The 26,221-nt window shown below is 31.5% G+C and overlaps 1 protein-coding gene across 2 annotated transcripts; it reads right to left on the bottom strand.

The window, feature by feature from the left end:
- Positions 1-791: 791 nt before the first annotated feature.
- LOC115882871 lies at positions 792-25,329 on the bottom strand. Of its 2 annotated transcripts, XM_030901122.1 has the most exons (9): positions 25,111-25,329; positions 24,569-24,763; positions 24,196-24,394; positions 22,855-23,162; positions 18,775-18,858; positions 14,309-14,489; positions 12,435-12,608; positions 7,241-7,428; positions 792-1,260 (listed from the first exon to the last, which is right to left on the bottom strand). In XM_030901122.1, exons 2-9 carry the CDS (start codon positions 24,752-24,754, stop codon positions 1,033-1,035), a joined length of 1,548 nt encoding a protein of 515 aa, XP_030756982.1. In that variant the 5' UTR covers positions 24,755-24,763; positions 25,111-25,329; the 3' UTR covers positions 792-1,032. The 2 variants fall into 2 exon arrangements, with proteins under 2 accessions (XP_030756982.1, XP_030756983.1); XM_030901123.1 differs by lacking the exon at positions 25,111-25,329 and having other exon boundaries at positions 7,286-7,428; positions 24,569-24,924.
- Positions 25,330-26,221: the final 892 nt, after the last annotated feature.

Genomic DNA, 26,221 nt, shown 5'->3' with positions numbered 1-26,221 from the left:
TTAACAGAATTGTCGAGAAAATGTTAACGCTTAAAAAAGAGCGTAATTAGGGCGTTGTGGGGTACAATAACATTCATTAACTCAACTTTCCCGGATATTAAATTCTCCCGAAACAACATTTTATAGCTTCACAGTTTCCCACACCGATATGATCAAAAGCAAAACTGGATTCCAGCAGTTCGACGAAACAAGTGAGTAAACAAAGTGCTCACTACATAATGAAAAAATTAAATAGGCCTATAATATGAGAAGATAAAATATAATTTGTAATATTAATGGTATACTTTTTTTATTCAACTAGTGATTAAATGTTTTATGAACATCTTCTAAAATTATAATCATGTACCTTTAAAAAATGTCATTATAGCCGAAATAGCCCCAATTATGACCCCAGTAGCAAATCCGGTGCGTAAAACTATGCTCGCTACCGTAGTTGAACTCATCTAAAAAGTTTTTTTAGCTGGAATAATAAATTATAATACAAGTTAGACCTTCTGAAGATGTCAAAATATTTACCTTTTTATTTTTTTGTTTGGAATTTCGACATATTATACTTTCTAACATTTTTAGAATAATTATATACAATTTTTTTCGTTTACTCGCCATTCAAACCCGTGTATTTGGATGTATTCGTTATTTACGATATTCTCCGGCGGTGGCAGCACCGGCGGAGACCAAGCCTATATATTTTATTAATGTACGGAAAAATGCTATTGTCACATTTTGTCACAAATTTATTATCTGAAGATTTTATTTATAGTTAACAATGACTAATAATATACTATATGAGATCATTTAAAACACGTTTAGTTAAAATATTTAACATAATTAATACAAAACAACTAAATTAACGAAAAAATAAATAGAGTTAACGAGAAGTGTGAGTTAATGCTGCACAAATAATTGCAATAAATAAATTCAATTAATTCTCTATAAAATATGATTTAAAATTTCTAAACAATTACAAAATATTTATACTTTAAACAATTAATAATATAATATCTAATAGATAATAAGATTTAACATTACCATTTAGGACATCTTGGTTTCCGGTTGGGGCGTGAAATTGTCTCCAACGATAGTTATCTCGTTCTGGACATTTCCCGTGTCCAAATCTGCGAAAAATATGTCCGGGGAAAAGTCCACGTCAGTTTTAATGGTGGCTTTGTGGTGCATCTCACCGCTCAGAGGTATTATGTTGATAGGTTGGGATAGGGAGATTTCATTACCGCTTTTGGTAACCAATGAGCACAAGCCGTCCTATGTAGAATAAGATTGATCATTATGCCGGGTCCAGACCAAGCAGACAAAACAACAAGACAGAATCATTCATGTTTTATGACAAAATTGCGACAAATCCAATACATTTCTGCGACATTTTTGTCTAATTTTTGTTTTGTTTCAAAACTCGGAGACTTTTCAATGTGCCGTCTCGTGTCGGTAGAGATCAAAGTGTCTATGTTTTGTTCGTATATTTTACGACAAGTTGTCGGCGCAGTGTGGATGGCGTGTGCGGCCAACAGTAGGAGACCAGTGAAATCACACATGGTTAATCAAACTCATTCGCAACAACTAAACTTTTGACTTTGTTGTACCGGGTGGCCAACTAAAAATGGACGCCAGCTGTATCTCATAAACTACTTGTCGTGTAACCTTGGGAAAAATATTCTAATGAGTAAATCGACCAAGAGAAATCGCTGGAAATTATTTTCAAGTTCGAAAAATGCCCGCTAGGGGGCGTTTCTCTAAGAGCAAATCAGAAAACAGGGTTTTTCTTAAAAATATGCAGGTGAACAGGTATTTTAAATATTACTATTCTAATCATCGAGAAATTTGTATTTTTTTTCATATAAAGTATTTTGCTCTATACTCTGTTTTTTTTCTCAGGTAAGATTTCGACAGACGATGACAGAAGAAAAACAGATGACGTCCCATACCAATCTATTTATTTTACTAAAAAAAGTTTCTAATAATTTTTAAGTTATCTATGGATGGGTTTAAATATAAATCCGTCATACGTCGTGTCTTGTTGTTTTTAACCAGTTTTATTGGTTTATTTAAAAAATGACAGATCGTATTTCAATTTTATTGGTTTGACGGAACGATGAACGACAAACGGACGCCGATGCGTATGAACTCGCCTTTAGATTTTTGTCATTTTTTGACGCTTGTCAAAGCCTTGCCAAATTGTAGGTTATAATTTTGTGTCAACTTTTGTTAAATACCCTGCGTTTTGGAAGATGATGCATTTTGATTCGTATTAATACGTGTGTTTTGTGTCTTTTGAAGTTAAGTGGAGGAAAAATCGAGTGAAAATTAACTGTAGACCCAGAGCACAGTTTATGGTTAATACTTGCTGTCCAGGCAGAAAGTCTTATACACCAATGAAGTTGCCATCGATAAAGTTTGTATACCATTTCGTCGTAGATAAGTGCATCTCGTATATGGTAGAAGGATCAAACTAAACACATACTAAAAACTGGAGTAGCTGTAAAATATCGACATCACACGATAGGTAAATAATTAGTAGTGGGAACTATCGAATGAATACTATCGAAACATTCGATAGTTGCAATTCATTCGAATAATTCGATAGTTAGTAAGAAAACATTCGTTGAAAACTATTCGAATAAAAATTATCGAATAGATCCGTCATCTGCCTTGAAATATTGTATTCTAGTAATTAGGCAGCAAAAACCATTCATTTATAAAATTCATTCATTTATAAAATTCATTCATTTATAAAATTCATTCATTTATAAAATTCATTCATTTATGAAATTCATTTATTCGTCAGGATCGATTATAATAAAATATTAACTGAATTTTAGTTGTCGCCCGGCGACGTAGGTTTTTTTTTCCGGAGAAAGCGGTCGGTGGCAATGCTATGAAAGAAGCCGGCATCTTTGATTTTGCGGAGTCATATATAGATAAGGACACATTATTTTTTTATCGAGGTGCTAGTATTTACACAGAAAATACATTATGAAGGGCGCTGTTGCCATATTTTTGTATTAGTTGATATTAGCAAAGAATATTATTGTTTGGCTTTAGTTAGTTAGGGATAGTATGTCTATATATTCTGCATTTTTTATTAATATTCTGTTGTTACACTGCAATAATACTTGTTATTTTGGATGTAGGAAACTTATTTTTAATGTTTTTAAGCAAAGACTGGTTTAATAAATAATAATAACAGTAATAATTTGTGATACCTATTAACAACAAACTTTAAAATCATTTAATATAAATATTTTTTTAAGTAGTAGCAAAATATAAACAAGTTAGATGTCAAAATTATTTATATTAGATCCTATTTAAAAATAATATAGTCTCTAATTTTTTTGGCAACGTTGGTTTATTAAATAATAATAATTACAGAACTAATTTGTTATATTAACAACAAATTTTAAAATCCTGAAATATAAACATTTATTAATTTTCTAAGCAAGCGGTGTAATGGAAGGAAAATATAAATAAAAAATTAGAAATCAAAATTATTTATATTAGGTGCTTTATATTACTTTTTATATACTATTTAAAAATTATATTTACTTTTACTGGCATTTACTTTAAAAAATAAATGAAATATTTCTTCGCAAAAAACTACATGTTAGAGAATTAGCATAAACAAAATACAAACATCGTTAACTTTTTTTTTAAATTGGCACGTGTAAAACTTTCATTTTAATTTTCTCACCCCATAGTTTGAGTTCGATAACCCCCCATTTACTTAACCACATTACTTAAATATGATTATTAAGTTCCAACTAATTCATATTATTAAAACATCTAAAATGCAAATATGTATTTTTAAAATTAATTGTAAGTTCATCTCATCCCTCTTAAAAATTGCTACTTCTCAAAATTTCCCATTAAAAAATAGACCATATACCATATAAAATTAAATAACTGAAAGATCGGACTACGGAAAACAACACAAATTTTCGGAAAAATTTTGACCACCTGCACATGCACACAATCGTCAATAAATAAAATTAAAAAATAACTACTATTTTAGTATTTTAACTATTTTAATAAATGCAAAAATAGCACAGTATTTATACGGCGAAGTTATAAAAATTTGGAAGAACTAATAATGCACTGGCGCATACAAAAATCAAACGAATACTAAATTTCATTTATCAAAAGCATTCGATAGTCGTGGCGCAACGATAACCATTTGGTCGCACGGCGAGGTTGTCACATATGCTTTAGTTTACAAATGAATGAATGATTTTATTCGAATAAAACCATTCGATAGTTGAAATCATTCATTCATTAACCATTCGATAGTCTAATTCATTCGATAGTTCCCATCGCTATAAATAATGGATTTTAGTAGTGCAGAAAAATAATGTCAAAAGGTACTGGTTTAAAAAAATTAAGATAAGTAATAATTAATAAGTTAATTAATCAACTTTTAAGGTATAAAATTTGGTAGTTGTTATTATTAATAAAATAGTTTGTTTTATTTACCTATGTTGTTTTATTTATTCCTGTGGAATATTACAAATTTGTATTTGTACATAAGTTATATTGATAAATATAATCATAAATGCGGGTAGTTTCATAAAGCTTGAAAGTAAATAATGGTTCTTTTTTATGTTTTTTGGTATGTAGTGTCTTGTTCTTTTTTGTTTTGTATTAACACATACCGTTTTTTAAATAAAATAACTCAATTACATTTTTTCAGTTTTATACAGTTTTTTTCACAATATTTTGAAGTAATCACTTGTCATCTTGTCAATCAAATTTTAAATATATCCTGCTATGCGTTCCAGTTGTACCAACTTATTTCTTTGTAAAATAAAATAACTACTTTGAAATTAAAATGACAGACACATCTATCAATGTCAAGGATCTTCTCGTTGGACAGACTATATTTCATAAAATAAAGTAGTGGGGGAAGGTTTAACTTACTTTTATTAAAATAAGGATAACTCTGGTTTAGGTTACGCGATTTAAACGAACTAGGGCTCGTTTAAAAGAGCTTTTCTTGCTTAATAATCTACAGTATAAATTTTGTTTCCACAATTTTTTTCGTGGTAGCTAGAGGGCGCTGTTTGACATCATAATAGATATTGCGCTTTTGCGTAAAACATTTAAATAGGAGGCTATACTTCTCTTTGCACAGTTAAATAGAGCACAAATTTTCCAAAATATCAGCGCAAACTGCAACTTTCTATCTTCTCTCCAACCGGAGTTATTAAGAGAACAAATCATGTTAGACTGCCGCTTACCATTATTTACTCTAAAAATTACAGTAGTAGGCTAGGAAACAAAAAGAAGTAAATTGTTTACGTCAAAATATCAAAACGTTTAAGTTCAGATTTCATGCATCCGAATTTCGGGCGCTTTCTTAAAAAAAAAATGTTATAATTATTTAAACGTGTTTATGTAACATTATCATCCATCCATTTAATTTTTACGAATTTCTTGGTTAATTATACGTAACTAGTTCTCAGATTAAAATGTCCGAAAGTCGGACGATCATTAATTTTTATTAAAATATCTAGGAATTTTGTGCCGCCATATTGCTTTTAACAGAAAAAGGTCGAATTTCGTATTGTCGAAAACTGGGGGTTTATTTCATGTAACGCCATTTAGTTATTAATCCAAGTTCGTCCTTGATTTCGCTTGTTTTCGTGTTTTATCTGTTATTTGTGTTATTTATTATTATATTATAAAGTTTGTGTCGTTTGGGTTACTTTTCATATAGCACCGAACGAAGGTGCGAATCTTAACAATATGCACTACTGGTCCAAATCTACCGTTGATGCAAGTAGTTTAGCACCAAGACCGTTGGTCTGTAAATGTTTAGGTTGTGAAGGAATTCTAGGATGGCGAATGATTGGACTTTTTTAATTATCTGAATGAAATGAACTATCCATAATTTCTAAGAAATGAATTGCCAATTTTGTTAGAGGGTTCATAATAATGAAATTGCATTTGTTGCAATTTCATCAGCATGAATGCAGTTGGTGTAGTTCAGGCAGTGGTGCCGCTTATTTAGCTATGAATGTGTGGAGCTTCTTGGATACCACTTACTTTAGTAGATAGAGACGTTGGAGCGGCATATTTCCATGGCCAGCTGGATCATCGGTTCAATATGTCTGGGTTTTCATTTATGGGGTCGAATCAAGAACGAACATGGGTAAATAATAATTAAAAGGTAGTAAAATGAAATTAAAATATATGTTTTGATATTTTGACGTAACCAATTTACCTCTTTTTGTCTCCTAGCCTTCTACTATAATTTTTAGGCTATATAATCCTAAGCGGGAGCCTAACATGATTTGTTCTCTTAATATCTTCGGTTAGAGAGAAGATAGAACGTTGCGGTTTGCGCTGATATTTTGGAAATTTTGTGCTCTATTTAACGTAGCATAGAGAAATATAGCCTCCTATTTATTTTTTTTACGCAAATGCGCAATATCTGTTATGATGTCAAACAGCGTCCTCTAGCTACCACGAAAAAAATTGTGGAAACAAAATTTATACTGTAGATCATTAAGGAAGAAAAGCTCTGTTAAACGAGCTCTAGTTTGTTTAAATCGCATAACCCAAACCATAGTTATCCTTATTTTAATAAAAAGCAAATTTAACCTTCCTAAATACTCTATATCAAAAAAATTACAAATTTCTCGATGATTACAATAGTACATACAATAGTTAAAATATCTGTTCACCTGCATATTTTTTAAGAAAACCCTGGTTTCTGATTGGCTATTAGAGAAACGCGCCCCAGCGGGCATTTTTTGAACATGTAAATAATTTCCAGCGATTTCTCTTGGTCGATTTACTTATTAGAATTTTTTTCCCAAAGTTATACGATAAGTAATTTCAGAGATACAGCCGGCGTCCATTCTTAGTTGGCCACCCGGTACTTTTGTCCTTGCGGTGTGGACAATTTGTCGCAAGTTTGTCTTGTTTTTGTCTCAAAATCGTGTTTACTTTTTGTCGCTTTGGTCTGGACCCGGACTTACAAACAAATCCTTAAGAGATATAAATTAAAAATGTGTTTTGTTGTTGGTGTATGGACCAGGCATTTGGAGGATTATAATGAGCAGATTGTGAAAACTGGACTTGATGGACAATAAGAAACTGATAAAGAGAGATGTAGAGAGCTTCTAAAGAGTGATGGTGACAACATAGTGAGGTAACAAAAAAAATATTACATCTTTAAATTATTTGAAGGCGTTCTCCTGCCCGTGTCACAATGTGTGAAGTTACATACCTTAACGTTTAAAGCGCTTTGAGTGTCTTTCAAGAAATCGCCTACCTCAACGCTGGGCTTGGTTATGTCGATGATATCCTCGTTCGAACTCAGATTTTCCGGTACGTTGTTGATCAGTTTGTCTAAAACTCGCAGTTCTTGTAACTCGCTGACTCGTCCATCTTCGTCCACCACTTGGTACTGAATGCCTGAACAATTATTGGTTATTAGAGGAAATAAATAAATAAATAAGGTCTGTAAGGAATATCACCCCTTAAAGATTTTTTCGCATTTGTCGTGAAAATACCTGTATATAAGCATGAGCAGACTAAGGACTGGCAAAGGTTAGTCTTGGGTCGAGATTTCCGTATGTAAGAAGAGTACAATGCGTTTATATAATGTACTGAACAAAGAGGGAAGAGTAAACACGTTGCCAAACATGAAATAAACCGAGAAACTGTGCACATTGCTAAGAGACGTGGAAGGGGATATAGCAGATTTGTCGCAGTCGACCGGTTGATCCCCCAATCAGTACCTCTGTCAATACTTAAAGTTCTAGGGAAAGGTGTACATTAGAGGTGTGTAGTTCGTGAACGAACTAATTCCAATTAACTATTCCGACCCCGGAATGAAAAGAACTAGTTCCTCAGGATCTATTCCGGGATCGAGACTGTTACCGATATATAATAATATTCGACGGCGACGGAACAGCCAGCGCGCGTAGCCTGATGGTAGGTAGGAGTGGGGAGTGCCAGTCGCAGGTTATCGGACCCGGACCTAGAGGAACTAAATAAGACTAGTTTACGTCAGAGATACAGACTTAAGGTTTACGTTATATACGTATTATTTACAAATATACTCAGGGTTCCCTATTTAACCCCGTGTGCAATTTCTGTGCCGTAAGAAAAAGACAACATAACCCAGCTCCATATTAAAACTGCATAAGTCTATTTCACCCGGATATGGATTGAACTGCGATTGCGCCAAACTCCGATTGATTGTTGTTTTAGTTCTGTTTGGATTACTTTTTATTTGTGCGCGTAAAAGAGTGATTTTGTTTAGTTTATTCTTTCCAACTATTTTTTGATATTTTTCCAACTCCATGATAATGTGTTATAAATAATAAAAATATAAATAAAATTGAAGGTTAGGTGAAATGTCAGTCAACCACTTCCCTTTAAAAACATCGACCAATGAAAACTTCTTCAGGTGAGGCATGCTCAGTTAAATGAATATCCGGGTGAAATAGACTTATGCAGAATTCCATATTGTTCTTTCACTGTTTGGGCTTCACTTTTTGGAGATTAGGCTGAGTATATTTGTAAAAAGTAATACGTATATGGTTTACGTACGTACGGATCGGGCCAGCGCGATCGATGCTAGGCAGGAGTGGGGAGTGCCAGCCTTATGCCGTATGTTATCGGATCCGGACCTAAAGGAACTAGAGCATAGAACTAGAGGAACTCAATAAAAGACTAGTTTACGTATGGATCAGCCAGCGCCCAGCGCGATTGATGTTAGGCAGGCGTGGGGAGTGCCAGCCGTATGTTATCGGATCCGGACATAGAGGAACTAATTAAAAGACTAGTTCACGGGAATCTATTCATTCGGCAGATCCGAGATATAATACAAGGCGACGACGATGGATTCGGCCTTGTCTATTGCCACAGCCGGCGTAATTACCACAGAAAATTATCGTGGATACTGTTTTTGATTTTTAGTTTGTTTTTTAAATATTTTATGGGAATGTTTCACTTTAGGCCCCTAAAATTAAGAAATATCTTATATTTAACACGTCTCGTTATATCTCCCGTACATTATAAAAATTATACAGATCATACTGTGAATAGTTCTAACTGACAACGAAACGCATTAGCAAGCAAGGGGGATGTCAATGTTAGTCGGGAACTATTGTGAACTAAAGACCTAGTTCAAGGAACTATTCCTCTGGAGGAACTAGAAGTAAGGAACTAGTTCCTCCCAAGGAACTAGAATTCCCACCTCTAGTGTACATCATGCGTTCAGCTTCACGATTTAATTACGTCTCGTGATACTTTATTTGTTTATTTATTAACGAGTCGTTGTAATTTTCTCTATAGCTTGAAAATTTTTAAGTGCAAGTTTGAATCACTTGCATTTTTGGTAAAAATAAGTGGAATGGAGTTGGTATTCGACAGTGGTCGCGCTATTAGAACTCTGAATTCAAAAATCGATATCTCGAAATCTATTAGAAATAACTGATTGTAGTTTTTCAAAAACTTTCTTCGCAGACAATATGCAAAAATCTTTATAAATAAAAAAGTTACACGATTGCTGAAAACTGCTATGCACTAAAAGTAAATGGACGGGTTGTTTAAATTTTAGAATGGAAAAAACAACCTTATCGAAAAAAAGCTTCAATATCTAAAGTTGTTCTTAAGTTATGACGTGTAATGCGTAAAAAAGTTAAGTTTTTAAATTATCGCGATTACTGACGTTTTCTCGTTATAAAAAAATGAACACCCTAACGATATATCCTGATAATTCCATTTCAGATGCTCAGAAACATATCTAATGATTTTATCTAGTTACCTTTTCGAAAAAAAAGTCTTAAAAATAAGCCGTTTGCGATCGTGATTTTACATTACTTGATAGGAAAAGGAGTACCGACAACGCCGCAACAGCACACCGTCGCATTTCTCTCACTCCGACTTAATAAGATCCCTATGCGATTTACTTCCACACATGTAAATACCGATCCAAAAGTAACAGTTGCCAGCACGGTATAGTCTGCCCAACGAGACAGAGAATATTTCGACAGATGACATCCAATATAAACGACGGAAAATAAAATCACGGACAACTGGCACTGTTAAATAATACAGAAACACACAAATATAACCACTTTAGACAAAGAGTAATAAATTCCTAATCTTTGCTTTAGGCGGGTATTACACTATAAAATTTCTTTGTCAAAGATTTTATTTTGTCAAAGAAATATTTGATAAAATTAAATCGAATTAAAGAAATTTGATAGTGTAATAGCACAAATTACCTATAACAGATGCGAAAGAAAGCGACTGCATCGGAAACCGCTCGGCAAACTCCACACGCCTATTGAGTGGTGTAAATACACCAGTCGTTTAGTCCGGAAACCTATGCTGTGTCGTATTCGCTTGCTGGAATGACATAGTGCGTGGTTATATGTTTCTTTTTAAAAACGGGTGTAGGATTTTGTTGAACTTTTGAACTGTTATTTCTAAGTTTTGGTAATTTGTATATCTTATTTAAAATGGGATACAAATGTGTTTATTTATAAGGAAAAAAAAAAAGATATTTATAGTATAAAATTAATTTATTTAACAAAATTTAATTAAAAATGTGACAAAATAGTACCTTTCTATTGGTTCTATCGGACTTTTTTCGACTATATAAATCTTTATTTGTAAACTTTAATACATCAAATATTTTCAATGTAATAAATCATTTAATGATGTAAATAAGAGGAAAATTCTCACATGGGTGGTCAAATTCTATAGTTTGCATTATATCAAACAGCCTCTGAGAAATGTTTTCAACTCAAAATGCCTTTAATTATGTTTGACTACATCAATTAAAAGGGTCTTCAAATACATCAATGTGATATTTGTCTAAAATTTGCAAAAGAATCCGAATCTCTGGAGAACTCGAAATTATTTACCCATTTAAAAGCCTTTGATCATGAAAGTGGAAAAATTTGTTCATTTTATTTACTGGAAATGGAAAAATTATTTATATTAAATTTTGATGAGTTTTGCACTGAAGAAAACATTAAGAGGCTGTTTGATATAATAAAACTATAGAATTTGACCACCCATGTGAGAAATTCTTATTTACATCATCAATTTATTTATTAGATTGAAAATATTTTATGCATTAAAGTTTACAAAAATAAAGATTTATATAGTCGAAAAAGTCCGATAGAACCAATAGAAAAGTAACTATTTTGTCACATCTTTAATTAAATTTTGTTAAATAAATTAATTTTTTTATACTATAAATATCTTTTTTCCTAATCTCCTACGAACTGATAAAATATGACGAGCAATCTATTAAATTACTGTGAGAATATATGCCTCGATAACATATTGGTGAACAGCATAAAGTTTTTTGAAAAAAATTATTAATCTGAGTATTATATTTATGATACACATTATTTTCATATAACACCGTACGCCCATGCCTATTTTATGAATGAAATTGGGCGTGTTTTGTTTACAACTGCGTTCCCCTGCCGATACCCCGTAGCTACAGATCCGTTGGTCACACTATAATGCCGCAGCCGCATAATACTGGGCCCGAATTCTGGAAGTTTGACATAAAAACGTTACGCTTTCAAAGCGGTAAGCGAAAGTATTCGATTAGCGGAAAGCCAAGCAGTCAATTTTGGTATTCTTTTTGTCGTGCGAATCGTTTTCTGGATACGCGTTGAGCACATATTGGCAGCATCGCAATTTCTCAGATATCTGATAATTTACTAATACCATTCTAATAGTCAAATGTGGATAAGACGATGAAAAATATCAATGTTACGTGAATTTCATAACCTATTGTTGAGTTATGTCAACCTATTTTTATATGGATGTCATTATTCTTATTATAAGAGGGAAATGTTGAAGACCCTTCTCAGCATTTTCGATGTTTTGAACAATATTTATATACTTACCCAGTTTATAATCATCTGCTGATGATGCTAACATGGTTAGCGAAACGCGCGCCCAGTGTATAAGTAAGTGTTTTGGTGTATTGTGGTGATTTAGTGTTTTTATATAGCTGCCAAGTCGTAAATTATCATTTACTTATTGAGGAATTGGTAGAAGAAGAAATAGTTTTCACTAGCGAGCAAGAGAACGCACGAAATCACAATTTTTTCTATTTTTACTGACAGTTCGACAAACAAAACGATCCTTTAGGTAGCCGTTTTCAAATCGCTCAGCTCAATGGCTAAAAACGCTAAGCGCATCAGATGAGAATACTCAAATCGGTAGTTAAGTGCGCGCTAAGCGAAAATTAACGTCATATACGCTGAGCGTCTAAAAGCGCTTAGCGTATTCTAAGTTACAGAATTCGGGCCCTGGTCTTAAAATACAATATTTTATACAATGACACATATTACACTGTCAAATTCTTTGACAAAATAAAATCTTTGACAAAGAAATTGGTTAGTGTAATAGTAGTCTTAGATACAGAACCATACCTTCCTTGGTTGCCAAACTTTGCAAGACTTCCTCGTTGACAGGTACAAAGTTTCCGCGAGCATCTTTATACATGATTTCTACGTTAGATGGTACGTCCGTGCCCAAAATCATCTTCAATTTTTCATTAGCGAACGATGATTTTTTGTCGCCCTGAATCAGACTAGAATAGGTAGCTGGAAATAATTTGATTGAAATATAGTGATAGTAACAAAGGTAACAATCCTTGCAACACATATACAGAGTGTAAATTAAACAAATGGAAAAAATTATAAGATATATTTTCTTTAAAAAAAAAACATATTAACAAACGATCAAAAGAAAATATACAGGGTGGTATGAACTGTATTCCGGAAACTTGGGCAGCATATTCTGCAGATAAAAATAAGTAAAAAAGTTCATGTAAATGTGTGTCTTAAAATGTTTAGTTTCGGAGATACAGGGTGTAGAATTTTCATTTTTATTTCAATTTTTTTCAAATAATTTCTGATTTAACATCAATATTTGGATGAAAATTGGTGTCTGGGAGTTTTTTCACATGAGAAATTTGATTTTGATGTCAATATGACTCCTATTGGTAGGGCGCTTCACCTACATGGTTTTTAACTGTTTTGAAGAGTAATAACTTTTCGTCCGTACCTGTATAAAACTACTAAGTGAAAAAATATACATTTTCGTGATTTTCTACTTAAAAAATGTCTCTCGCTACGAGCAACCATTCTCAAGATATTTAGAATGGAAATAGTCAATAGATGTCATTATTGACAAAAATAATGTTGAGTAGATAGTTATTTGACTCAAATGATAAAATTGGAAACTTTTTTTTTAATTAATTATAATTTTTTCTTCGAAAAAGTGATGATGAAACGATTTCTGTTGAACTTTTGGCACAAAAACATTTCAAATTTATAATTTTAGTCTAATAACTATTTATTCAACATGCTTAATTTATGTCAATGATGACAGGTATTGATAATTTCGATTCAAAATATCTCGAGAACCATTACTCGTAGCGATTTTTACCAAGATACCTTTTTTACGTAAAAATGTCTTAAATGTATATTTTTTACTCAGTAGTTTTATACAGGTACGGACAAAAAATTATTACTCTTCAAAAAAAATATGTAGGTGCTGCCCTCTACAAGTAGGAATCATATTGACATCAAAACCAAATTTCTCATGTCAAAAAACTCCCAAACACCAATTTTCATCCAACTATTGACGTTAATTCAGAAATTATTTGGAAAAAATCGAAACACAAATGAAACTTCTAAACCCTGTATCTCTGAAATTAAGCATTTTAGAACATACATTTATACGAACTTTTTTGTTTATTTTTATCTGCAGAATATGCTGCCGAAGTTTTCGGAATACAGTTACCACTCTGTATAAAAAACAGGTTTTACTTTTTTAATTTTTTCGCATTTATTCATTTAAACCCTGTATGCAGTATCCGCAAAAAAGTCTGCAATATAGACAGGCGGCCACTGCGAGCGTAACTAAACTAAGCTAAGAATATAAAAACAAACGGTAACTAAACGAAAATAAGTTTCATCGACCACTGGGAACGATTTTCGCTCAGTAGTCAGCTAAGTTAGCTGCGTTTTCGTATTGTGTCACTGCTATAATCGCTGCGAAAAATTCGCTGGAACCTGTCACGAACTAAAACGAGCGAAACTAAACTACGATTTGTATCTTCGTTCATATATTTTCGTTTAGTTTCGCTCAAGTGGCCGCTGATGCGTTTAAAAGTATGGGAGCTGATTATTACAAATCATATCTTCGCTTGGCTTAGTTTAGTTTCGCTCGCAGTGGCCGCCCGCCTTAATTGTGATATTTTTATTATTAGAGACATTTTGCGTTACAGTGAACCTACCAAGATTGGACAAATTATTTTGAGGCAAAGTCCCAGGAATAAACATGGACTTCTCCATAGAACTTCTATTGTGCATGTTGTTACTGTAGTTCATCACGTCACCATAGGTTTGTTCATGGTGTGGTATAAAGTTCTCGACAGTTGTTTCAGCGTATGTTTCTTCTATGATAAAATTATTTGCCTGCAGAAGAAATATAGAAACATTGATTAAAATTTAAACATCCAAAAACATGTATTTTTTTGTGAAGAATATCCAAAAATTAAACAGAGTCAACAGGGAGTCTTTTTGTGTGTGCCATATACAGGGTGGCGCACCTCATTCGCCTCGGTTGATTATACGAAAACGGAAAGATATAGAAACAAAATATTTTATGGGTATATGTGGGGAGGCAATGTGCACAATTTAAAATTATTTTGAAATATACAGGGTGTTTCAGAACTAAGATCCATACCAAAGTTATATTTTTTCTTATGGAACACCACACGGTATATTATTTCATTTTTGGATTAGTGGGCCCAAAAAAAAAATTTATTATAAGGGTTAAATATGTTGAAAATCTTTGGTTTTTCAGATATTTAAAGATATTTAAATTTGCATGTTACTATAGAATAGATTATTAACACCCTGTACATTACTTTTCAGAATTAATTCTTGTGCTGAGTTTAAAGATAAAGAAATAAACTTTACTGGAAAATCTTATTACTTCCTTAAATTTATACAGGGGTATCAAAAATTGCTGATTTAATTTAAGGATTTATTTTACATAAAAACTTCGTTATTTCAAATACAACACCCTGTATTTTTTATAACAAATCGAAGCAGATTCAAATGCTCTTTCAAACTATATTAGGGTTTCCAATACCTATCTAGCTCAAATTTTGAATAAAGAGCAATTTTTCAGTAAAATGGCAACCAAGAGGGCTAGTGACGTCATGGCAGTTTTTTTATTGCCAGTTAGTAGCTATTTTCAAAATCGAAATTAGTTTCTGGACTTATTTAAATTTATACCAGTTTAATTTTATTTAATTTACCTACAATAGTTTAATAAATAATATTTATTAAATATGTATTTATTATTCTATCAAGAAAAACGAAGAAGTAGTTCTTTGATTTATTCTACGATGACTTGTAGATATATGGATTTTCTATAAAAGAGACAATTACAACAAATTAATTTTCTTCACTTCGAACGACAGGTTTCTGCCTCTAACAGGTTTTTTATAAACCACATTTTCAGCTCTGCGAAATAGGGCAAGTAGTTTGTCAAAGGAACGCTTACCAGGATGATTCCTATTTTTGGATACCTTTGAGCATAAGCTCTTGAGGTCAAGAAGCAATTTTCCTCAGAAAATAAAATCACTTGAAACATATCCATTCGTTCCACCAGCAGATACTGCTTTATTTTTCTTCATAAAATAATGAATACTTATTCATTAAACTATTGTAGGTAAATCTAAGTAGATTCTTATAAATTATAAATAATAATGTCCATAAACTAATGTCGACTTTGAAAATAGTTACTAACTGTCACTAGAAAATTGCCATAGCGACAGCAGCCATCTTGATTGCAATTTTATTTAAAAATCGCTTTTATTCAAAATCTGAGCTAGATAGGTATAGGAAACCCTAATATAGTTTAAAAGAGCATTTGAATCTACTTTAATTCAAAAACACAGGGTATTGTATTTGAAATAACGAAGATTTTATATAAAATATATCCGTAAAATAGATCAGCAACTTTTGATAGCCCTGTATAAATTTAACGAACCAATACCATTTTTCAGTAAAGTTTATTTCTCTAACTTTAAAGTCAGCATAAGAATTAATTCTGAAAAGTAATGTACAAGGTGTTAATAGTCTATTCTATTGCATGCAAATTGAAATATCTTTAAATATTTCAAAAACTAAAGATTTTAAACATATTTAACACTTATAATAAATGCCTTTTTTGGGCCCAAGAATCCAAAAATGAAATAAAATACCGGGTGTTCCATAAGAAAAAATATAACTTTGGTTCTGAAACACCCTGTACATTTCAAAATAATTTTAAATTGTGCACATTGCCTCCCCACATACCAATAAAATATTTTGTTTCTACATCTTTTCGTTTTCGTATAATCAACCGAGGCGAATGAGGTGCGCTACCCTGTATATTAGGGATGGTATATTTCCCAAGAACACTTTTTTTTGAAAATTTTGTATTTCTCGAAAGTTTTTCTGGAAATGTAATTCTCAGATTAAAAATATAGTACCCTGATAATATGGTAACAGAGGTAGTAGACAGTCCAAGTAAAATATCTCGACTGTTTTTGGAAAAACGGTAAAGAGAAAATATGTTTCTTTCATCGTGATCTCCCAGCCCTGAAAGAGATCCCAGTGGTAAGAGTGAATTTTAAACTTGTTTTTGCTTTTTCCCTGTGCGTCCAACCTAAGTACCTAATATTGACTATTTCTTTCATTTTTCCCTTTACGAGTATTTCTATATTCTATATAATTAGAATATTGCTTTATGGAAATAACACTATACTCTGTTTTTTTTTTCTTTTTTTCATAGCAATATATTTATTTTAATAAAAAAAGTTTCTAATATTTTTTAAGTTAACTATGGATGGATTTAAATATAAAGCCGTCATGCGTCGTCTCTTGTTGTTTTTAACCAGTTTTATTGGTTTATTTTAAAAATGGCAGATCATATTTCAATTTTATTGGTTTGACGGAAAGATGAACGACAAACGGACGCGGATGCGTATGAACTCGCCATTAGATTTTTTGAGGCTTGTCAAATTATAGGTTATAATTTTGTGTCAACTTATGTCAAATACCCTGCGTTTTGGAAAATTATGCATTTTGATTCGTGTTATTACGTGTGTTTTGTGTTTTGAAGTCAAGTGGAGGAAAAATTAACTGTAGACCCAGAGCACCAGAGCACAGTATCTATATAGTTAATCAGCGGCGTGCGGTGACAATTATAAACGGGGAAGCGAAGCGGTAAAAAACCTTATTTCGAGACATTACTTTTACATTTTTTGAAAAAACTTACCTTTAAAAATTCCGAGGCCAATTTCATTGTTCGATTAAAATTATATCGAAAATTGTTAAACAAACAAAAACACATAAAGTTATAATAGTTAAAATAAAATTAATTTTCTTAAAAAGGTCCGATTAAATTTATATCTCCGAAACTAAAGTTCCAAGAAAAGTCGTAATATATCTACAAATTCATTTACCCAATTAGTATATTTTTGGTAAACTTCTGTCTCAAATAGTTTCTGAAAATAAAATTAATTTTCTTAAAAAGGTCCGATTAAATTAATATCTCCGAAACTAAGATTCCAAAAAAATTTGTAATATATCTAGAAATTCATTTACCCACTAGTAGATATAAAAAGCATTTTTGGTAAACTCTGTCTCAAATAGTTTCTGAAAAATAAAATTAATTTTCTTAAAAAGGTCCGATTAAATTTATATCTCCGAAACTAAAGTTCCAAGAAAAGTCGTAATATATCTACAAATTCCAGGCGCACATCCATCAGTAAAAGGCTAATTAAATTTACTACGTTTATGTAAGGTTTCAAATAAATAATTTTAACAAATTAAATTAATCTTTTGTTATAAAATAACAGTATTATAACGTTTAACTATTTATTTTTTTATCTTTAAAAAGTTTAGGGAAGCGGTGCTTCCCCCGCTTCCATGGACCGCACGCCGCTGTAGTTAATATTCGATGTCCAGGCAGAAAGTCTTATACATCAATAAAGTTACCATCAATAAAGTTTGTATACCATCTCGTCGTAGATAAGTGCATCTCGTATATAGTACAAGGATCGTACTAAACATATACTAAAAACTGGAGCAGCTGTAAAATATCGACACGATAGGTAAATAATGAATTTTAGTACTGCAGAAAAATAATGTCAAAAGGTACTGGTTTAAAAAAATTAAGATTAAAGTTAATTAATCAACCTTTAAGGTATAAAATTTGCTAAGTGTTATTATTAATAAAATAGTTTGTTTTATTTATGTTGTTTTATTTATTCCTGTGGAATATTAGAAATTTGTATTTGTACATAAGTTATATTGATAAATATAATAATAAATGCGGGAAGTTTCTTGAAGCTTGAAAGTAGGAGATAGTTCTTTTTTATAGTTTTTTGGTATGTGGTGTTTTGTTCTTGTTTGTTTTGTATTAACACATACTATTTTTTTTATAAAATAACTCGATTGCATTTTTTTCAGTTTTATACAATTTTTTTCACAATATTTTGAAGTAATCACTTGTTAGTCAAATTTTAAATATATTAATTTTCTGCTATGCGTTCCATTTGTACCAACTTATTTCTTTGTAAAATAAAATAAACTACTTTGAAATTAAAATGACAGACACATCTATCACTGTCAAGGATCTTGTCGTTGGACAGACTATAACGATTCATTGATTTAGATAGACCTTTAGTTTTGAACTTACCTGTGGTGCCACTGCTATCTCCTTTTGCAAACTAGCCAAGGCCAATCTAGAAGCCTGAGCTTCCTTAACGCATGCCTGCTCAGCCTTTAAAAAAATGAGAAAAATAAAAGAAACATAATTTTATTTCAAACACTTCAATTAAGTTCAAATCTTTTTAGTATCAATTTTATTAAGTTCTGGGCTAATTTACTATAGTTTATAAACCTTCTGGTTGAATTTTACTTAATTTAAAAGTCGTTCTTGGTGTAATTACTAAAAGGTGTAAAATTTATGGTTCTACATGTAATATACGGTGTTTAACTTAATTTGTGTAATGGAAAGTCAATGGCATTTCCGTGTATGTACGAGACAGGTAAAACATGCAAGACAGATTGTTTTGTAGTGCCTTGTGACCATAGACAAACTAACAAAAGCAAGACGCGTCAACGCTGTACTGCAAAACGGTAACAAGTTTGATAAGAGTTTATTACCGCGCTTGCGTCAACTGGCCTTTTAGACGAGGACGGTTTACTTATGGATTGTGTATTTTGTAGTAGCCTTTTAGACAAGGATGTTTAATTAAAAAGCGTTAATTAAACTCAAATAAATTTATTTCCATCTCGGTAAAATAAACAATAATTTCTGGATATAACAGATATAAAAACAAAAGTTAAATAAACGAAAACGTATTCCTCTTATTAAAATAACAAAAAAGATGATAAAAAAACAACAGTTATGGTAAACGAAATAAAAGCATTCTTCAAAAGGTACAAAAAAATAATTATGTATGTTATAATATTAATAATAGGAACAACAAGAAACATCTTAAAAATATACAACTTTTTCAAATATAAAACAAAAACATAAACTTCACATTTTCACAAGAATTTGCAAAAATATTAACATTTCGAGTCTATTATAAAATATAAAGCACGAAAATTCAAATCATAAAAAGATTAAAAAGATAGAGATTCTTATAACTTACAGTCAATTTGTAGGACCTTCGTTTTGTCTACGTTAGCGATGTAATCACAATAATATGTATAATCACAGTAATTATTATGTTCTTCATAAATGTAAAATGTATTAAATTATTTGTTTTCGTTTTGTACGCTAATAAAATAATAGTAATAACCAAACAAAATGCAAAATCAGGAATTCAACAGTTCGTTCAAGGCAAAAACGTTTTTCGTTTTATTTAGGTTAGGTTTGACGAGTGCGACTGCGCGATGATTTCTGACTCAACTGGCCAGCGCAAAAACAATAATTCGACTTTCTCAATCCTTTGAAAAGTCTTGCTTTTGTTAGTTTGTCTATGCTTGTGACATTGAGACTAAATTCAAAATTACGATACGCGACGGTTGATAGAAATATAAGTGAAATAAGTAAATCTAGATACGTTTTAGTCTTTGAATAAGAAGACTAAGGAAGGAGCATAATCTGCATAATGCTATCCATGTATTCATGCATGGTGGGCGGAAAAAGCACTCTAGGGTGGGGATCCTTGACAGTTCTGTTTGACGATTCATTTGACACATTTGAATTTGATTTGAAATTTTGTGGATTTGTCAGTCTTTACGGAGCTGATTTTATGTTATTTATTATTTATTCTACTACTGATAGTTGTATAAAGGTAGTAAATCTAGTTGGAAATTGTGGCAGAACTTAAATTAACAGTGACTCTATCGCGATTTATCGAAAAAGACTCTAAAATAGTTGGTTGTGTAGCGTGCGGGAGATCTCGGCAAAAATTGAGTGAAATAATGGAACAACTTTTCGCTAGTAAGTGACTATATAATATACATACGTGTAGTAAACCGATCATTTATGAAATTCACTTAAATTAACTAAATTATATATTTTTCTTGCATTTTAGCTTTTATTTATTACTTGTCAAAGATTAGATGTCAAAGAATTTAGATACGTTAATTTGACTTACCTGCTTCAGTAGCGTATCGGATGTTTGTGTTAATAAATACTTATTATAACTTATCTATTTTTATTAGAATTATATATTTTTATAACAATTTTAATAACTACCAACATTAATTCGCAACGTAAAATAAAACAACAAATTATTGAGTCTACCCCACGTCTACCCTACATCCTAGTTTTACATTTTTTAAATAAAATTAGAACGACATTGATACACCGGAATTTAAGTCGGCCATATTTGAGGCCCATCGCGGTGTACCTAAGATTTTTGATATGCTCCTTCCTTAGTCTTCTTATTCAAAGGTTTTAATAGTATTTTAGTTTAACGGCCTGAGCTGCCAGGGCTATTCGGCCATGTAATAGGATATCCAATCCTATACTAATATTTTTTCATTCACGGATTCCTCTTTTTTAATATTGCTATGTTTTACAGAATTATCGAATGTAATACTACAAGATGTTTCGGGATTACCGAATAATACTTTTACCTGACACGAAATGCGTTACCCGGCAACACTACCACTCCGAAGGAGGAGTAGTGTTGCCGGTATCGCGTTGAGTGTCAGGCAAAAGTATTAGGTAATCCCGAAACATCGAGTTGTATTCAAAAGATTATACAACGAAATAAAGTACATATATCCTTCTTATCTTAAACATTTTTATTATAATAATTATTAGGAATTGACGGGATATTTTGTGGAACTGACAGAAATGACTTCTGAATTAATATTTCAAAAAATTACAATTACAATATGGCCACCTAGCGATAATCACTTAAATGATTATCACTTATTAATCACATCCTTCTATACCGGGTGCGTTTCAAAAGTGGCTCACCCCTATAACTTTTTTATTTTTTCAGATAAAACAACGAGATTTGGTATGTTAGTATATGACATAAATTAGGATTGATTGACATATTCAATTGTTTTCGGTCACTTCCTGTTTCACCGGAAATGACTACAACTTTTGATCTTTAAATGGCACTCGTGGTATTTTTTTACTTTGTTCGATAGAAAATGACAGTCTGAATAGAATGACATATCATAGTCAACTTTTGACATTTTCGTATATGGTTTATTTGAAATTGTAACCTGCGGTTCATAACGACGATTTGACTAAAAATACCAAGTGTGTGGTATCAAATTATTCGTAAAAAAATGCTTTTTCCAAATATGGTAATGAGCCACCCTCGTTCCATTTGAAAAAATTGAGATATGATTAAAACTACGATTTAGACATCTTTTAACCGGTCAGGACAAGACACTAGAAACATTCGACGATTAAGTCTATTTTTCCAAGGCTCCTTGATTGAAAAATTAGTGTTTTTAATACAGCTATGGCACTCTAGATTGAAATTTAAAATACAATTTGTTTTTGAGCAAATGTGTCAAAAGTTGACATATGATATATCATTCGATTCAGAGTGTCATTTTCTATCGAATAAACGAAAAAAATACCGAGGGTGCCATTTAAAAATCAAAAGTTGTAGTCATTTCCGGTGAAACAGGAAAACAATTGAATACGTCAATCAATCCTAATTTAGGTCATATACTAACATACCAAATCTCGTTTATTTGTCTGAAAAAATAAAAAAGTTATAAGGATGAGCCACTTTTGAGACGCATCCGGTATAGGAAAATATACATAGAGTTGTATAATCATTTTAACAGAAATTTATAATATGTAATATGGTATAGCAAAAAAATATAACGAAGAAGTTTTGATTTAAGTCTGACTAGTCTGACTAAGTCTGAGTCTAGGCTTACTGATTTCTCTGAGATAAAACAGTCAGTCGGTCAGATAAAATATTCAGTGCAGCGAGAGAATACAAGAGTTCCATAAATGACACCTAGGAAATATTATACCGGGTGCATCTCAAAAGTGGTGCGGGTATACCGGGTGCATCTCACCCCTAAAACTTTTTTATTTTTCCAAATAAAAAATGAGATTTGGTATTTTAGTATATGACATAAATTAGGATTGATTGACGCATTCAATTCTTTTCGGTCACTCCTGTTTCACCGGAAATGACTACAACTTTTGATATTTCTATGAATGGTACCCTCCGTATTTTTTTACTTTTATTCGATAGAAAATAACACTCAAAAATAATAAAAATAAACTATTTTGGATGACTAAAACTCATGTTGATATCACTAATACCTGCTGTTTTAAGGTTCTTTTGCCTCGGAATTGTTTAAATCCCGCCGTCACTGGATCGGGCAGCGTGACGTCAAAATTGATAGGTTTGAACGCTGCGTTGCCATTTTGAACAGTACTCACAACGGCCGCGGTTGCGTCCTCGGGATCGATGACGGCAATGTCGCTGGTGTTCTGTTCCGAAGTGAGAACTTTGACAGATGCTAGGCAACCGTTCTGGGGAACCGTAGTAGTGGGGAGTTGATAGGTGAAGGCGGGGTATTTCGGTTTTTTGGTTAGGAATTGAGGTTTGGGTAGGAATACTTCTTCAGCTACGAAAAAAAAATTGAATAAATAACTTATCAGTAACGCTGGTTTAAAAATTATAGAAAATAGCCGAATTATGAAATACAATATATATTTAGGGTGATTGTAGGGGAGGGAGAAGTTAATCACCGCGACATTATACAGGGTGGTCCGAATTGTATTCAGGAAAGTTCGGCATCATATTCTGCAGATAAAAATTAGTAAAAAATTCGTATAATTTTATGTTCTATAATGCTTCGTTTCAAGTTTTTCAAAATAATTTTTTTAGCAATGTCGATATTTGGATCAAAATTGGTGTTTGGGTGTTTTTTGGCATGAAAAATTTGATCTCGATGTCAATATGACTCCTACCTGTAGGGGGCGCAATATATTTTCTAACTGGTTTAAAAAGTAATAAAAAAACTTTTCAAACTGTAAGTGTCCAACGAGTAGGGAAGATTTTGACAAATGACAACTAAAATATGACAGAGAATACAATTTACCTGTAAATTAAAATGTCAGACAGAACTGTCATTGATCCTATTGCTGGACAGACTATAGATATAAAATAATTTAATGTTGAACAACTTTTCTCTGGCAATTTTCCATATTTTGTTACTAAAACACTATAATGTTGAGTTTGAGAAATTATTTTTGTAGAAAGTTCCCCGGGAATGAATGAGCCAATGTCGAAAGTTTATAATTAGTGCAAAGAAAATAGGTTGGAAAAGAAATTAAGTAATTAGTTACATTTTTAAAATATATCCTGAATTTTCTCATTTTTTCTTATTATTCTCAAGAAAAATTAGAATTTTAAGAACATTTAGAACAAAAAGCAAAAAATATTGAGAACAATTAGGTATTTAGATCATGTTATCCTTCTTTCTGGGTACATTTTGTTACAGAGTGACAATGTACTGTTACTTGACAAAATGGCGAATAAAATATTATATTTTTCTAAATCTGACAACACTGTGTGATTGGCGAATAATCCTGAATTTAATTTTTTAAGTAAGAGTTTGTACATAAAATATATGTTTAAATAATAAATATATTTACCACAACTTGCGTGCTCCTTGAACAAGTTTTCTAAATTTTTCATTTCAAGCATTTTTACCATCGCAACAAGAAACTTGATGTTTTCTTCCATTATTACAGTTTGCCCACAGTACATCATTTCAACAACACTTTTCAGAACAGAAAAATCACATCCTCTTATTAAAATCTGTTCTATTGAAGGGTTTTTCTCAAATTCTTCCTATAATATTTATAAACAAAAGTAAAAAACATCAAGGACTTAATAAATATACAATGCAAATAACGAGTAACAGAAATTATAGACATTCTCGCCTTACTAAAAGAATATGGTTTCCAGTTACTAGGATCTAAATTTTTATGCTGTTGAAACTTCTAAATAAAATATAAAACTTACTCTGAATAAGGGACTGTTAGCTGCCAAAATAAACTTATGAGTCTGAATAGTATTATTTCCACAACAAATAACCACATCCACTAAACTCTGGTGCTCCATCAGACCACAAACATTCTTAACAAAGTTTTGTGGGTGAGTTTCCCAATGGACGGCGTATTTTACCGGTTTAATTCCGTTTTTGTTCATTGTATTGCACTAAATAGATAATAAATGATATTAAATCGGTACTGAATTAAATAAGAGATATTCAGAAACTTTCTAGCGTCTTCAAATGCTGAGAAAATCGTTAAAATCGTTTTTAAATGGACTTCGACTTGTGACTGTCAAAAAGTTTTCTTCTTATTTTGTAATGTTGGCGTTTATCAACAGAAGAGAGCCCGGTTTACAATGGAACAATAAAAATATTTAAAATATAAGATTTGTAATTAATTAGTTTATTGTTTTAATTAGTATTATTTGTATATTTCTTTGAGTTTATTTATATAAAATTTGGGTATATAATAATAAGTTAATAAGGCAATGGCTTGTTTTAAATGGCTTACCTTGAGACGTCTATTTGCTGCACTTACTCATAGATACCAGACATACGCTCCTCGTGGATGTTGTCAGATTGTAGTCCTGTTTAAATTTTAATCAAAGATACAAGCTCATAGAAATGTTTCTAAGCTTTATATTTTGTTTAAATTATAAATATTGCTCTTTTTAAATCCACAGGTTTCCTACAGGTTTCACATAAATTATTTTTGGTAATGGATTATGGACAAAATTATGGATTGTGATCAGTCAATTCAGAATTGTCATTTGATTTTTTACGTCTGTGTTGCCATTCTTGCCAAAATATTAGCAAAATACTGAAACTAGTCTGGATAAATATTTTTTTAAGTACCTATAAAACGAATTGGACCGTTACAAAATTATGATAAATCTCATGAACACATAATATAAACATTATTTCAGCAGAATAAGATAATATCCTTGTTTATATATTCTTCATATACATATATATATTTATCTAGACACAGCATTTTATGTACAAAAAAAATATATATATTAGGTTATTTTATTTTACATCTGCTCAATCTGACAACGTTGACAGTGCGACACTTTCTGTTGTCAGTAGCATGTCAGCAGTACGTCGTTATGTCGCTATTGCAATTTTCTGATTTTTTGATAGAAAAAGTAATTTTTCTGTACATTATTTGAGTGTATTCTGTTTTTTAAGTCTTGTTTAACTTATTGAAAATGTAAGTACCCATTATTTTGCATGTTTTGTTAGTTTTTTTCACTTTAAAGTATTTCAATTACATCATCGTAAAAAATGTGATATATTTTTCCTATTTTTATATGAGATGATAGATAGTATGTGACCTAAATACAAAATATTTTCTCATGGTGTCTGTCTGTCTGTCCGTCTGTCTGTAACACGATAACTCAAAAACCGCTAAACCGATTTTAACCAGATTTGGCATAAAAATACTGTGGCACCCGAATCTGGCTATTAGTTTTTAGTGGAGGTGGGGGTTGGTAAGGGGGTATGGGACCCCCTTACCCCTTATGGGACCCCCCCTCCCTTAAAAATTTAAAAAAATCGTAACTTCAAAATTACAGTAGATAGCGAAATGCGGTTTTCAATTTAAGTTTAGGAATAATATT

Source organism: Sitophilus oryzae, unplaced genomic scaffold (assembly GCF_002938485.1).
Source record: "Sitophilus oryzae breed Bouriz unplaced genomic scaffold, Soryzae_2.0 scaffold_179_pilon_pilon, whole genome shotgun sequence".
Lineage (NCBI taxonomy): Eukaryota > Metazoa > Arthropoda > Insecta > Coleoptera > Curculionidae > Sitophilus > Sitophilus oryzae.
The sequence above is the reverse complement of the archived record's forward strand: the minus strand, read 5'-3'. Positions and strand labels throughout refer to the sequence as shown.